Genomic DNA, 16382 nt, shown 5'->3' with positions numbered 1-16382 from the left:
TCCCTTAATTATCTTTGTTTGCATGAAATATTTTTCAGCTTATCGTTTAAATAAATTGTTGTGATTAATCAATAATTCTATAAAATCGATTCTAATAAAAATATCATAGAATAAAAATCAATACAGAAATAAAAACCAGTATATTTTTGACGAATAAAATTGTCATACGTATATTTATATTATTTATGTATCTCTCTCCTCCTTCGAACCAGGCTTTAAGTTAATCATCGCGGCCTACTTTCCGAGACTTTCACGTTCGTTAAAAAATCAGGTCGCCTCGACGAAACTGTCGGAGATCAAGCGGGACAAAAGCTGGAAGTTGAGAACTGGAAAAGGGAGGATGAGAGACACCAGACGCGCGCGCGCTCTGATAACGCACTTCCCATTGACAAGTCGCTTTGTGAACTCGGCTCACTCTCGAAACCGGATGTCCATGTGATCTCATATGCAGATATCCGCTCTGTCTACCCTTCCTCCTCGAAATTTCTGCGCTATATTCTAGCACGTGCAACGTGTCTCTCCTCACGGTATCTCGTTTCTTTTCCTCCCCCTTCTCTCTCTTTCGCACACAAACTCCATCTTCCAACTTGATCTTTCTCTCAACAGCTTTAAAAATCCGAAATCATCTCCGTTAGAATTTAATATCTTAATCCATCTACGATATATCTTATAAAAGGATTTCTCATATACTCTCGAGCTGCGCTTTTGGAATTTTGATTATTACGTCAGCGTGAGTGCGAATTTCGCGAAAGCAGCTTCAATGATAATTCCCTTCTGGAAAAGAAGACATCGGCATCCGCTGCATCCCATTTACGAATACAATGTACGATTTGACCGTGTCATAGCGGAATTCGTCTTTCGTTCACACACATTCATACCACATGCACACGCGACTATCCAATCGATACCGGGCCTTTAAAAGGCATCTCCAGTCAATTTTGTATCGGGCATGCCCATAAATGGGAAGCGACAGTACCTCCCGTCCATCGCCATAAAAATGCTTGTTTCAAGGACTGTTATTATATTTTAACTTATGAATATATTATCGAAAAATACATATCTTACAAATTTTTATGACATTTTGCCCATCCAATTATATTTATCCGAATTAAACATTACAATATTTTTATATAATTCAATATTATATAATACAATATTTTTATATAATTCAATATTTTAATAATACAATATTCTATAAAATAGGATAATAAAATAGATATATATATATATATATATATATATATATATATATATATATATATATATATAATTTATTATCCTATTTTTAGAATTATTTTCCATTATTATAGCTTAAATATTTTATACTATTTTATAATATTACATATTATTTTTAATTATTTTTGCAATAAAGTATCGCTTTTATAACGTGGCTTTTGACACCGCACGAGAAAAAAAGTGGGCGAGTATAATTGCCAATCTCCCTATTCTCGGCTGTTATAGAATTTATGATCGGATACGTTTCTTACATCTTGCGCAAGAGGTTAACTGATAACGACACTCGTTTTGAACGCAATTTTACGCGTGTATATTACGCACTTATGCGTAGACATATGCGTGATCAGCATTGGCGTCGGTCAGACTAAAAAAATTGCGTACTGCGTTCTAACATAATAACAATCCCGCTATATTTCAGTCACTCCAGAACTATTCGATGATATAATGAATCTTGAGTTTTTCGATTAAACGTAAAAGTATTTTATACAAGCTATTTATTTATTTTTTAATTATTTTAATAGTATACATTTTTTTAATAATTCAACATGTGTTATTTGATATATGTATTGATATTTTTGAAATTCAATTCAAATCTTTTAATTATGATTCTATAATTAAATTAAAATAATTAAAATTAAAATATCAAATAATTTTATAATTTATATTTGAAATATTTGTTAAAAAAGGTCAATCGAATACAACCGAAATATTTACAACTAAATATTATTATAATATAAATTACATATGTAACGAAAATTTATGCTTCTCTTTTTATACTTTACTCCTTTTACTATTTTACTAATTTTTAGTTTATAATTTGCAATCATTTTATTGAAACAGAATAATATTGTCTATAATTATAATGAACATTCTATTTTGTTGGCGCTTGGATAATTGACAGAAGGATATTATATGCGCTTAATAGCGATAAGCAATGTCGCCTGATGATAAGCTTCTAAAGAGCAAAAACAGAAAAAGTTGTCGACGCCGGCAAAGAAATATCAAGGAAATTGTATCATTAAAACGTGACGCAAAATATATTACAACGCATGATTACATTATTGCAAGTGTAAACAATATTTGTAAACGTATTTATAAGTTATCATATACGTTATATAATAAACGAAAATAATATGTTTATCGCTTTCTCAAAGTTTATTTATCGATAACCATTGCTGCACTGTTTTTTACACAATTGAAAGCAATAACATCTCTTAGGATAAAATCCAGTTATTTTTACTATCGTACTTTTTTACGACTAATAAGTAAAGATAAAATTTTCTAAAATCGTACTTTATGATAAAATAATTAAACATGAAAAAATTGCCAAATGTCAAAATGTAATTTTTATTAATTTACAGTATAAAATTTTTCCAAATACATTTTGCTTGATAATATTTTTTTCTTCATCGTCATTGAAAGTATTAAATATTTATGAAATCTTTACAACGAGATCTTTGTCAAACAATTCAGGTCAAATCTTAAGCTCACTCTCCCTGTCTGTTAAAAAAGAACAAGTAATATTGTTTGTGGCACATGAAGCAAAATTGCGCGAAATGTCAAGCGCAAATATATGTTTGAAATGACAGCGCGAAAAAAATTGACAAGGAGATGTAGAACCTGTTTAGCATCCGTACAAACGTAAAAGTCTTTTTATGTGAATACAAGTTTCGCTTTCTTAGTCAACTTTTTCACTTTCCACGTTTTTATGCGAATTCGAATGCAATATTTATTTTATCTATTTTATATATCTATTTTTATCTATTTTTATATATTTTTTTATTTATCTATTTTTATTATATGTATTATATACATATTTCTCTCTCTCTCTCTCTCTCTCTCTCTTTCTTTTGATTATTCTTTCAAAATAATTTATATTGCTTAATATTTTTAATTGTTATAATATATTACCATATAATATCAATATCAATACGTTCAATTAATTTTATCTGTATCAAGAAATGCTCATATGAATTTTCAGATGTCAAAATTTTACGCCCGTTTCCTGTTGGAAACAATTTTACATTTAGAGAATTTCCCTTACAAAATAATTCTCTCGGTTTACATTACGAGACGAGAGCTGCATCGTGAGATATGCAAACAACGAGGAGAGAAAATACCTCGCCGCATCATTAATTAGGCGAGAACGTGTGTCGATGTAATTGCGTCGCCGCCCTTTAACCAGCGCGAATTAAGCGTGATGATGCGCACTTATGTACGTTTTATGCGCGGGCTCTTCTATACGCGTGTGTTTACACGCACTTAGTACTTTTTATGATCCGCCCGACACTTGCGAAGAGGCGCGAATGCAATCATGCTCCTCGAATTGCAACAGCAGTGACTCGAATAACCGAATCAAGGATATAGGCGATGCAATCGTCACTTGCAATTGCAATTGATGTACTCGTCGCGAGATGTACTTGAATGAGGCGGTTTTAATTGAACGCGTAGATAATGAGAAGATCGATTTCACTGAAGAACTTAGCGAGAAGTCGGCTTTACAGAAGCTTGACGGTTTCGATTAAACTCTACGTATAAATATTCATGATAAAATTGATGCAGCAAATTGCATTACGCTGTAAAATAAATTATAATTAATCTAAAACTCTTGTTCAAAATTTCGCTGGATTTTCTGTATTAAATATTTAAATTAATAAACAAGATAAGTCGCATTATTTGTGTGTGTGTATGTGTGTTTGATGGATATCGAAATAATTCTTAATTTTTTTATTTTAACATGATGAATAATTTCTAATTAACATTAATGATATACATTAGCGATATATATTGGAATTTTGTGTTGGAAAATTTTTATAAAAGAATTGTACATTTAATTTCTCTGTTTCTTCTGTTTAGGGCGACGAGGGTTTACAAGGATCTGTGGGAGCTCCTGGATTTTCCGTACGTATATAAATTGTTTTATCGCCTTTCTCTCGAAACTAGATTAAAGTCCGTAAAGCCAAAAAGAAAGAAAGAATTCTCTCTCTCTCTCTCTCTCTCCTTTTGTTAATAATTGAGTACTACACAATTTTACACTTTACTAGCTCTATTTATATTATACTCTATTTATTTATAAAATTACATTTATATTATTAATGCATATTACATAGAGGCAACATAAAACAGAAATTTTCCCATCATAATTATAGTATATTAATAAAAAAACACGAGCTATTTTTTCTTGATATAATTTACTAATTACATTAATATTTAATTGAACTCTAATACAAAAATTATCTAGATTTTTCGATTTTTATATATATATATATATATATATATATATATATATATATATATATAAAAGAAAAAATAAAATCGTAGAATTTCTCTTATGTTTCGCGAGTCCGATTTGACCAAGCTCGAATATTTATTTGCTCTTATGACGTGACACGGTCATGTCATCGAACACAAGAAGAAATTATTTAGAGGGATTATAATAAACGCTCTTTAGGGTAACCCTGGTATACCTGGTGTACTTGGTCCGGACGGACTGGACGGATGCAACGGGACGGATGGCCGGGCCGGGGCCCCGGGTATGCCGGGGGTTTTCGGGCCACGTGGTGGTGTAGGACTCGCGGGAGATTATGGTCCTCCAGGAGAGCCTGGTGATGGGGGTATCAATTCGGTCGGCGCCAAAGGTATCCGCGGGGAACCCGGGATCAACGGACTGGAGGTAAGAGTTTTTAATGTCATATGGATTGTGTTGATTAATTAATAAAATTATATTCTGACAATATTACATCATCGGGGAAAAAAAATAAATAATATTAAATTTGATAATACATTTATTTTCTATTATCATCAATTTACCGCGCGCACATGCATCATTAAACTAAAATAAGTGAATGAAAAATTCAAGTATCGATTTAATTACATTGCCACATGTATAATTGCGCAATTATACACTGTATAATTGATGCAATTATCCTTGGTTACTACGCTATTAAGTTTCGAAGCATTTATAGTACGATTTGAATTAAATTAACGAGAGAGTTTGTCCACTTGCTTAATTTTGACAGTTAAAATACGTTATTAATTAAAAGCATTTGTAACAAATTAAATTTTTTAATTGAAATAATTTCTTTTTTCATGAATATTAGAGACACAATATACATATATATTATTTCTCATGGAATCATCTTAGATAAATCCAGTCGATTCTAACAGACACGTGATCACGTTTTCAGGGTTATCGAGGACAAAAGGGCTTCACCGGTGAAATGGGTTATCCAGGAGACACCGGCGACTTCGTAAGTAATAACAGGATGAAGCTATATACCTGGACAGTTGTTTAAGGTACCGTAATACGCCGGTCGATCGGTGCCGACTCGAGGGAGCCACGGTGAACTTTGGGCGAGCGTTAGGCAGGTCCCCGAAGGAGAGGATGAGGAAGGAGACGGGAACGAGAGAAGAACCCGCTCCGGGAACGTTTCTCGTTCCTCTTTTTGCGAGATGCCACCTGCTAGCATGAAATATCGTACGCCGGCCGAAGTATTCCCCGGCAATATTTAACTGGTATTGGGTAAAAAGGCGGAAAGAATCCCAAGCGCCGCGCGATATCGCGGTGATAAGCACCGCTCCGAGGAATCCTCTTACATACGCTGTTGCGTTAAAAGCTTACCTTTAAAGTCGCGAGCGCGGGTGAAAATGTAAGATGCCGATCGAAATGGATGTTCACGTTACGATAACAACACTTGTCCCAAAGATAGCAAATTTTCTTCTTTTTTTTTTTTTAATATCAGTTGAGGAAAATGACAGTAAAGACTTGTAAATTTAAAATCGCTTATCGCTCTTATGGAGCATTTTTTATAATTGAATAGGAAATACAGATAATTTATTTAAAAAGAATATACGTGTGACAAGTGTACAATTTAGGGAAATAAATCGCGTTATCTTTTTCAAAGTAATATGTAATATATGATGTGTATATATCAGCAAGGTATTTCGACTCGTGGCAAAAGCAGACGAAACTTTACGAGATTCTTAAGGCGCATAGTAGACACGATGCTCTCTCAGAAAGTCATCCGCGATATTCCAGCTGAATTTACATGCATTTTCTACGATAAATAAAAAAAAAAATAAGAAATAATAATTAAATTTTTTATTTATTAATTGTTAATTCGTTTCTTCAAAGAAAATTATTTAAACCGTCTATTTTTTACAGATATAAGAAATATCTTTTTATCAAAATTTTAATTTTTTTTTTTTATATTTGTTATATATAATAATGGGGATACTGTGGAAATGTCAAACGCTACGTCTTCTCATCCCACCTTTGCAACGCAGAAGTGACTTTGATTGTAGCAGTTTTGGAGAGCGATATTAAATATGAGAGACTCTGAAAAAAGTAAAAGAAAGAAAGTATTAAAATATGCGAGGGCTTTGCACTTTAATCGTTAAATACGAAACGATCCGTTGAAATCCGAAGCGTCGCGCTCGTTGCCGGCTGCTATCTGCTGACACGACTGTCGCTGATAGCTCGGGAGCTGTCTCCTCGCATGCGAGATGACGAAGAGGAGAGATCCTATCTGCCGACTATCCGCAACGCGACTTCCGAGAAATCCGACGAACATCTCTCTGGTTCTCCTTCTTCTTGACCCCTGGCAAAAAAAAAATCGGCAAAAGCTCGCACCGGCAAGGAAAACAATCGATTACCGAAAACCGGTTCCCTCATTAACGTTAATCGCGCGAGTAATTTTTTAATGGCGATGGCATGAACTTTTCGAGTCGGCATCTTTCTTCCGAATAAACGAAGAATGAATTTCGACAAATTACACTTATGAATCTGTCATGATAAAGGAAGACCGAATTAATAATTTAACATCAATTTTGACATGTCGATTTGATTCCTTATTTTTTATTCAATAAAGATTTATATTTGAACGATTTATAATAATATAGATTATTACAACTATGCATATTGTAATTATGAAAGAAAGAAAAATGTTCCAATCGTAAAATATCATTTCAAAATTTTTTGATATTAATATTACATATTATAATGTGAAAGAAAATAAAGAAAAACCGAATTAATCGTTTAGCATTAATTTTGACATGTCGATTTTATTCCTTATTTTTTTATTCAATAAAAATTTATATTCCAACGATTTATAATAATATGGATTATTACTTACAACTATGCATATTGTAACTATGAAAATAAAGAAAAAATATTCCGATCATAAAATGTCATTTCAATTTTTTTTTGATATTAATATTATATATTTTAACGGGAAACAAAATATTTCAATCTTTATTATAATTATAACGATAATAATTGAAAAATATACTCACATAATTCCAAGTTTCCACATGGATATATTTGCATATTTTAATGAGAGTGATATGTGTCAAACGCCTTTTACCGATCAAAATAGTCTCGCAAGGTATATGTGTGCACACACATTTCGCTCCGGAATTGAAAATAAACAGGGATAGACCAGGACGTGCATTTAAATTAACATTATAATGGATTCATAATACGTGCACTTACGCTCTGCCACGCTAGATATAACTTAAATGTAATGCGTATGCAACATATAGACAGACCTGTCAAGCTATACCGGGTGTCTTGAATGTATCGTGTATTATATCAGTCAACTCTCGATGATAGGCTTGATTAAGGTATCTGAAAATGATAGCAAAAACGGAAAGTGATAACTTCAAAATACTTTGACGTTCAAATGCTAATTTAAGAAGGACAATACTTGACATACTTCGACATATTTTTGTTTTAAACAATAACAATGTTAAAATATAATTCTCTTAAAATAATACTATAATAATAATATTTTTGTTAATATAACTTCTCTCTCTCTCATAAAATAAACGAATTGTATTATAACAAAGCAAATGTATATCTTTCCTTTTTAGGGTTTATCAGGTGCCCCTGGATTGCCAGGAATGCAAGGTGACCGCGGTGACACTGTTTACGGTGTGAAGGGTCAACCAGGTGAACAAGGAGACAGGGGAGAGCCTGGTTCACCGGGTAAGGACGAGTACAAGAAGAAAGAGAAATCAACGCCTGTAAAAGGTCCGCCGGGACCGAAGGGCATGAAGGGCGACTACGGCGAGCGAGGTCGCAAGGGAGAATTGGGTATCAAAGGTCCACAGGTGATTATGCTATGCCAGATGTGATCATAAAGTCGATATATTTGATCTTCAATCAAAAACTATAAAGAAAATATATTAATAAAAAGAATTAAAAATTATATTAGTAATATAACATATCTACACGATTGCGAAAGAAATGTTTTATTAGATAAATATTGTGACATTTAAATAAAATGCAATTTTCTTACAGGGCCGTCCAGGTTTCTTGGGCATCAAAGGTATAAAGGGCGAGCAAGGTGACGATGGACCAAGAGGTAAACAGGGTGTCGAGGGCCCACCAGGACCGGCTGGTGAGAAGGGAGAAAAAGGAGCTCCAGGTTTCGCTGGATTGCCTGGTCAGGATGGATACGATGTGAGTGCATTATATATGTAAATGTATGACAAAAAATAATACACATATTTGCAGCTAATACAAAGACTTTTACTAGACTTTCTGAATGAAATTTTTCAATAAACTTAACATTGGTACTGTATTATTACTGCTTTATTGCTGTAAAGGGTGAAATAGGAGAAGAAGGTAATCGCGGTCCACCTGGCAAGCAAGGTGCTGAAGGAGAACCTGGACGATATATTCCAGAACTTGATGAAATCATCGCCGGAAACATCGGAATTCAAGGAGATCTTGGTCGGTACAGGCATAATTTATTTTTCTATTATAAAAATATTTCAGAATTTATTATTCTTATTTATATTAGTAATTATAATAAAATATTATAATAAATAATTATTATTATATTTTCAAAACTCAATATTATTAATGATATATTATTATTTAATAATATTATTTCCCAAAAAGAATAGAGATCAATTCTAAAAATAATTTCTTTGAATTTTGTTTTTTTACAGGTCCTCCTGGTGAACCGGGTCAAACAGGAACACCAGGTTTGCCAGGAAAGGTCGGTTTCATAGGACCACCAGGACCACCAGGACCGTCTGGTATTCCCGGTTTGGCGGGAGTGAAGGGTTCGTCCATAAAAGGAGAACAAGGAGATGATGGTAAATGATTATAGCATCTTTATGACAATATAATGAACTGTTTTAGTATATAAGGAATGAATAATAATTGATCATTCATGAATTATTTCAGGCTTACCGGGACCCATGGGACCTCAGGGACCTTCCGGACTACCCGGTTTACCCGGAATTGTAGGAGCCAAAGGATTTCCAGGCGTAACGATAATTGGACCACCGGGACCAGATGGCAGCCCGGGTTTTCCAGGATTGTCAGGTCCACCTGGCGATCGCGGTGATCCTGGTCCTCCAGGTAAAATCTTAGCTAAGAACTCCATCCAGCTAAGAACTTATATTTATCAAAATTTCAAATATTAAAAAAAAATTGAAATATTTAAAAAAATTTACAAATATAATCCACGAAAACTTAAATTTATATCTGTTGTCAAGTTTGTTAATGCCAATCTATATACTTCATATATAAATTTTTATTTACTGTATTTGCTGAGCAGGAGACAAAGGTTTTCCTGGGAAAGGTATAAGAATTCGTGGACCGCCTGGAGAACGAGGTCTGCCCGGAACACCGGGTATTCCTGGTCCTGACGGCTGGCCTGGTTTATTCGGTCTTAAAGGTGACAAGGGTATTCGAGGAGATGATTGCGGTGTATGTACACCAGGTAAGAAATAATTTATATCAATTAAAAATTATCCTTTTGCGAAAAAAATATATTTTAATTGATATAAGTTAAAATATCCTTAAAGTTATTTTTTGTTAATCATTGCGCAGGTTTACCCGGTGAGAAAGGAGAACGTGGTGAGTCTGGCTTGGACGGATACCCTGGAACTCCGGGATTTCCCGGATTACCTGGTCCTCGAGGATTCAAGGGAGTACAAGGGAAACGAGGTTCAGTAGGACCGGCGGGACTTGAAGGTGATAGTGGAAGATCCGGTATTGCGGGAATACAAGGACCCAAAGGAGAAGCGGGAAGGATATTCTTCCCGCCAGACCAACAGCTTGTGAGCCCGCCGGGCGATATTGGCGACAAAGGCTTACCCGGCCCCGAAGGACTTAGAGGTCTGCGAGGACAGCCGGGACCTGTCGGTGACACAGGTGTACCGGGTCCAAAAGGAGAAAAGGTTCATCTATCTTTAGCTAGCTATTTAAAAATGATTGATTTATATTTTAGAATAATTTAAAAAATGTTTTTTTTAATCGCTAGTTAAAAACTAATTAATTTTCTCATTTATTCTAATCTGATGATATTATATATTTTATAGGGTGAACATGGTCCTCCTGGAGTACCTGGAAAGGACGGTTTTCCGGGATTGGACGGCATTCCTGGCGAAAAAGGTGAGGATGCTTCGGTGCCGATCGAGTATTTGCGCGGAGATCCGGGATATCCGGGAGAGCCGGGAATCAAAGGAATACAAGGAGATAACGGTAAGAAGGGAGAGCCTGGCGAGGCCTCAGAATACGTCGCAGACAGCAAAGGTGACAAGGGTTATAAAGGTGTCATAGGAGATCAGGGTACGTTAAACCACTATTGATATAAATGAAATAATAATATTATATTTTATAGTCAATTCTCAATTGTTTTAAAATTTTTTTTTGAAAATTGTATGGTTACATTGATATAATTTATACAAGTAGAACATAACGTGTAAATATACAAATTGAAATAATAAATTTATGTAAAATTTAATATATTACAATTAATGAAATGAAGCTAAAACAAAATTAAAATATTTGCGATATTCTCGCAGGAATTCCCGGTTTAAAAGGTTTCCCAGGACATCCTGGCGACGAAGGTCTACCGGGATTACCTGGTGAACCCGGCCTTCAAGGTATTTCACGGCAAGGTCCTATCGGTTTGAAGGGATATCCCGGAATGCCGGGAGAGCAAGGCCCTCGTGGCACACCAGGTGTACCTGGACCGCAAGGACCACCTGGCTTTCCAGTAAGTAAATCGAAGACGCTCAATTTTTGTTCTTGCAATTTAGTGAGTTTATAAATCTATCTATATAAATAAAATTAATAAATTTAATTTGCTTATTAAAATAATTTCATTAACATTAAACAAAACAGAAATTCACATAAACGAAATGATGCTATCTATTTATTACAGGGTCGTATCGGCAACAAAGGTGATCGAGGAGATCCAGGTACAAATTTAACTTATGGCGAAATTGGAGAACGTGGCTGGTACGGTCCAAAGGGTGACTTTGGTGATCCTGGACCTCAAGGGTTGCCTGGCCGACCAGGAGAGGATGGTCCGAAAGGTGTCAAAGGTGGTAAAGGAGCTCCTGGTTATGAGGGACTGCCTGGACTTCAAGTAAATACATACATTCCTCTTTATATATATATATATATATATATATATATATATATATATATATATATATATAAATTCTTGTAAAAATTATTATAAATTAATATTCATCATTTTAAAATAGTTTTTTATTAAATATCTTTAGCCATATCACATATATTAAAATGATTTGATGGACATTCTAGGGAGCCAAAGGTCAACGTGGAGATAGTATACAAGGTGATCGAGGTTTTCCAGGTATGCTTGGCCAGCCTGGAATGCCCGGAAAAATCGGAGACATCGGTGTCCGTGGTAAGTCTTGAAAACTAATGCTCATGTAATCTAAAACAATCAAGTCATTTTGTATAGATATAATTTAGATAAAATAACATTAGACAATAAAACCAAAGACCAAATTCCGCTTTCAATCCAATTCATTACTACAAGATTATATTATATATAATAACTATAGAATGCTTATACTATAAAACTGCCTTAGAACTGATTTATTTTCAATAAGATGTTCTTCGCATCAAAGTTCAATTTAAAGATTAATACGCGTTCATATCCATCTTCAGGTCCTGATGGTCCTTCTGGCTTCGACGGAATGAAGGGTTTGAAGGGAGAGCTCGGTTTTGTTGGACGACGCGGTGATGATGGTGATACGGGACCTCAGGGATATCAAGGAATGTACGGAAGACAAGGTTTACCTGGCGCTCCAGGAGAAAAGGGAGAAGTCGGCGAGATCGGCGAACCAGGACCACTCGGCTGGCCTGGTTTTGATGGCATAGATGGAGCACCTGGTGTTAAAGGAGAAATAGGAGATGCCGGATTTCCCGGGGCACCAGGAGTGAGAGGACCATCTGGACCCAAGGGTATCATTGGTGACACTGGTCTCGAAGGATTATGGGGTGCTCCTGGCGAAAACTCCTTCAGTGGTCCTCAAGGTGATATCGGTGAACCTGGTTTTATGGGAGAAATTGGACCGCCCGGTCTACCTGGATTCGATGGACGACCAGGATTACCGGGAGAACCAGGATTGTCAACTGATGGTTTTAATGGCCTGCCAGGACAGAAGGGTGATCCTGGACTCGACGGATACGACGGTCCCATGGGACCAAAAGTAGGTGCATCTTATCGAAAAATGTTTAGGAACAAAATACGTCTTTTTAGATTGTAATAATTAATAATTAGATTGTAATAATTATATGATTTATGGATATCTCATTTTTTTAATGTATTAATATTCAAAAAAATACATTGCAAAAACATTTTTATATTTATATTACTAATTGCTTAAATTATGTAACCATTTTCTGTTATTGCTTAAAATTTGTAATGGAAAACCGAGATTAAGTTTTTATTCTGATAAAAACCATGACAAAAATTCATTAACATAAAAATTTATATGTTCAATATTTATAACTTTATAGGGAGAAATTGGTGACATGGGTCCTGATGGATTGAAAGGTGAACAAGGCAATCAAGGTTTCCCGGGAAGGCCAGGGTTGCCTGGAATACACGGTAAATATGGCGTGAAAGGTGAAAGGGGTCCAATTGGACCTCCTGGATTTGATGGATTGAAAGGAAAACGAGGTCTCGATGGTGATCCGGGTATAATGGGCAGACCAGGTATATAATTAGTTTCTGTATATCTTTAATTAAATTAATTACACATTTTAATATCTTTATATTTTATAATCTTTCTCTCATTTTCTACTCATACAATAATTTTCACATTTAATTGCATTTTTCCATTTATATTTTTCAACGAATATTCCAACAAAATATGTACAGTCTTCACTTTGCATATCATAATAAAGCAGAATATTATATCAGCATTTTTTTTATATCACATATATTGCAATAAAATATATGTTCCATTAAACACACAAGAATTAAGCATTCAATTTAATTATTTTGAATCAGGTATGCCGGGAGATCCGGGTATAAGAGGTGCCCCGGGTATCTTGGGTGCTCCTGGACCGAAGGGTCAAGTGGGCGAACCTGGCTTACCGTCTTATGCATTCGCGGAAAAGGGTGATTACGGTGACCGAGGTCACGATGGTTTCCCTGGTGTGAAAGGAGAACGGGGTGAATCAGGATACATCGGAGTGCCCGGCCGTAAAGTGAGTGAAACGATTTTATATTATTTGAATCAGATTACAAACTTTAAAAGAAATTGCTTACGCGTCTATGTATATACAGGGTCAGATTGGAGATCGAGGATATCCGGGTCCCATTGGTTTCCCAGGATTACCTGGTTTCGCTGGTCTGCCAGGTGACCAAGGACCTCGTGGAGCTCCAGGTATAAAAAGAAATTTGTATTTAATTAATCAAATTAAATTTATTCAAATTGCTTTTATATACCACATAATTTGTTTATCTTTTTTTAATGCTCAGAGTTTCCAATCCTTTATTCTTTCATTTTATTTTAATATTTTAGAAATTTTCACGTTTTGTAAAAATTAAAATTAACAATAGGATGAGTATTTTTTGCAATTTATTCAAATTGCTTTTATATACCACATAATTTGTTTATCTTTTTTTAATGCTCAGAGTTTCCAATCCTTTATTCTTTCATTTTATTTTAATATTTTAGAAATTTTCACGTTTTGTAAAAATTAAAATTAACAATAGGATGAGTATTTTTTGCAATTTATGATAATTGTTTCAAAATTTCTTTTTTAATGTGAGAATTAATACCTTAAAACATCTTGTTCTTATTTTAATGTATATTGTTAATAATATTTTACTTCAGTTAATATTATTTGTTTACTTTTTTGCCATAGGCTTGATTGCTGAATTTGCTGAACCCGGAGAAATTGGTCGCGCTGGTCTGGATGGTATGCCTGGTATCCCAGGTCGTCCCGGACAGAAAGGAGCTCCCGGTGAATATGGTCCGAATGGACCTAAAGGAATCTCCGGTGATATAGGCTTTAGTCTTCAAGGTCCTAAAGGAATTACGGGAGACCCAGGTATTTATCATTATTTTACACATTTATTCAACTCTTTTTTTTTACATAGTTAATTTAATAAGTTGATATTTTTGAACGCGATTAATGACCTCCAACATTAAATATTTATAACTATCAATACTTTTAATTTAATCATCTTCTGTACAATATTATTTTCTTTTGTAATAAAAAAATATTTAATCTTTCTTTGAAAACAATATCTAAAGCTTTATAATTTATTACTTCATGTTTTGAATAGGTCCTAGAGGATTTGTCGGTTTTCCCGGCGCACCAGGTTTAGAAGGATTGCAAGGCTTCCCCGGAACACCAGGTCCGAAAGGTTTCCGTGGAGAACCGGGAATATCTCTGCGTAGCATGAAAGGACAGCCCGGTGAACTTGGATGGCCTGGATTACCTGGTCGTCCAGGACCAAAGGGAATAAGAGGCGATTCTGGTCTATCTGGCTTTGACGGATTACCAGGATTAAAAGGAGAAAGGGGAGATACTGGTGAACCTGGTCTACCTGGATTGCCTGGTCCTGAAGGACCACAAGTAAGTTTGCTAATTGTTATTAGATTCTTTTTACAATTTTCGAATAAATAATAATAGAGATTGTCTCATTGATATTCTTTAATCTTAATTATTTTATATGATTAATATTATGTCGAAAAATATGATATAATAAGTGATAAATCGTACAATAAGCATAAAGAATATAAGTTATTGATTTAATTCATATCATATATATTTTTAATATGCAAATCAAAGTAACATGCATCAAACATTTAACTCAGCTGCGTTTAGATTAAAGTTGTTTATTTGCTATATTATTTGAAAATATGTAAATCCAAAATTATTTGAAAATGCAATTAAGACAATTATTTACATTACATCATCAAATTAAACAAATATAATACTTATTGTTAGTACTTATTAGGATCAATATAAATTAAATCATTATAAATGTTTGTGTTTTTCTGATAGGGTCCAAAAGGAGAACCTGGTCTAAATCCTTTCCCACCTTTCCCGAGAAAAGGACTCCCCGGTGATGTAGGAGCTCCCGGATTACCAGGTACTGCAGTTATCTGTTTTCTTACAGTAAAATAATTATATTTAAATCAATTGGAGAGTACAGTAAAATAATGCTATTTGAATATGTACAGGTTTCCCTGGACTACAGGGAATGATGGGTGAACCTGGCAAAGATGGGCTGCCTGGACGACAAGGTGAAAGAGGCATGATTGGTATCACTGGACCACAAGGACCGGATGGTAAAGATGGGCCTCCAGGATATCAAGGCCCCTCTGGAGCACCCGGACGACAAGGACAGCCAGGTATATATATATATTTGACTAATATTTAATATTAAATAAGTTTACTCTTGGATAAAAAACCAATGTAATAAGAAATTTATGTTGATTACGTTTTATCTATATGAAATTGGAAATCAATTTCAGGTTTTCGCGGCGCACCTGGTACACCTGCGCCAAACGGAATTGGCCCAAAGGACAGAGGTTTCTATTTTGCTCGTCACTCGCAAACTGAAATGATACCTATCTGTCCGAAGAATACCATAAAGTTATGGGAAGGATTTTCTTTATTACATACCATGGGTAATGGACGACCATACACTCAAGATCTCGGTAAATCATATGATAATATATGTCTTTCTCTAACTAAATCATGCTGATATGCTACAAAATTTAGTAAAAAATATGATTAACGTAAATTTATTTCACATATTTTCTAAAATTAAAACACATTTTCATAATTGTTATCTTTGTAAAATATATATAAAATGTTAATGAAAAAAATT

At 34.4% G+C, this 16382-nt stretch overlaps 1 protein-coding gene across 1 annotated transcript in view; it reads left to right on the top strand.

The window, feature by feature from the left end:
- Positions 1-16382, top strand: part of LOC126852717 (collagen alpha-1(IV) chain) — a 54636-nt gene that overhangs the window by 36321 nt on the left and 1933 nt on the right. The window contains exons 3-25 of the mRNA XM_050597786.1: positions 4093-4137; positions 4688-4909; positions 5424-5486; positions 8110-8349; positions 8540-8701; positions 8848-8974; positions 9196-9345; positions 9437-9613; positions 9813-9977; positions 10088-10437; positions 10579-10828; positions 11065-11258; positions 11427-11633; positions 11816-11921; positions 12188-12732; positions 13043-13241; positions 13539-13738; positions 13818-13917; positions 14402-14587; positions 14826-15118; positions 15551-15638; positions 15730-15900; positions 16024-16209. Of these exons, the coding sequence (XP_050453743.1) occupies positions 4093-4137; positions 4688-4909; positions 5424-5486; positions 8110-8349; positions 8540-8701; positions 8848-8974; positions 9196-9345; positions 9437-9613; positions 9813-9977; positions 10088-10437; positions 10579-10828; positions 11065-11258; positions 11427-11633; positions 11816-11921; positions 12188-12732; positions 13043-13241; positions 13539-13738; positions 13818-13917; positions 14402-14587; positions 14826-15118; positions 15551-15638; positions 15730-15900; positions 16024-16209 (4426 nt within the window). The remainder of the gene's footprint in view (positions 1-4092; positions 4138-4687; positions 4910-5423; positions 5487-8109; positions 8350-8539; positions 8702-8847; positions 8975-9195; positions 9346-9436; positions 9614-9812; positions 9978-10087; positions 10438-10578; positions 10829-11064; positions 11259-11426; positions 11634-11815; positions 11922-12187; positions 12733-13042; positions 13242-13538; positions 13739-13817; positions 13918-14401; positions 14588-14825; positions 15119-15550; positions 15639-15729; positions 15901-16023; positions 16210-16382) is intronic.

This window comes from Cataglyphis hispanica, chromosome 11 (genome assembly GCF_021464435.1).
Source record: "Cataglyphis hispanica isolate Lineage 1 chromosome 11, ULB_Chis1_1.0, whole genome shotgun sequence".
NCBI lineage: Eukaryota > Metazoa > Arthropoda > Insecta > Hymenoptera > Formicidae > Cataglyphis > Cataglyphis hispanica.
This window is presented reverse-complemented; position numbering and strand designations above follow the sequence as displayed.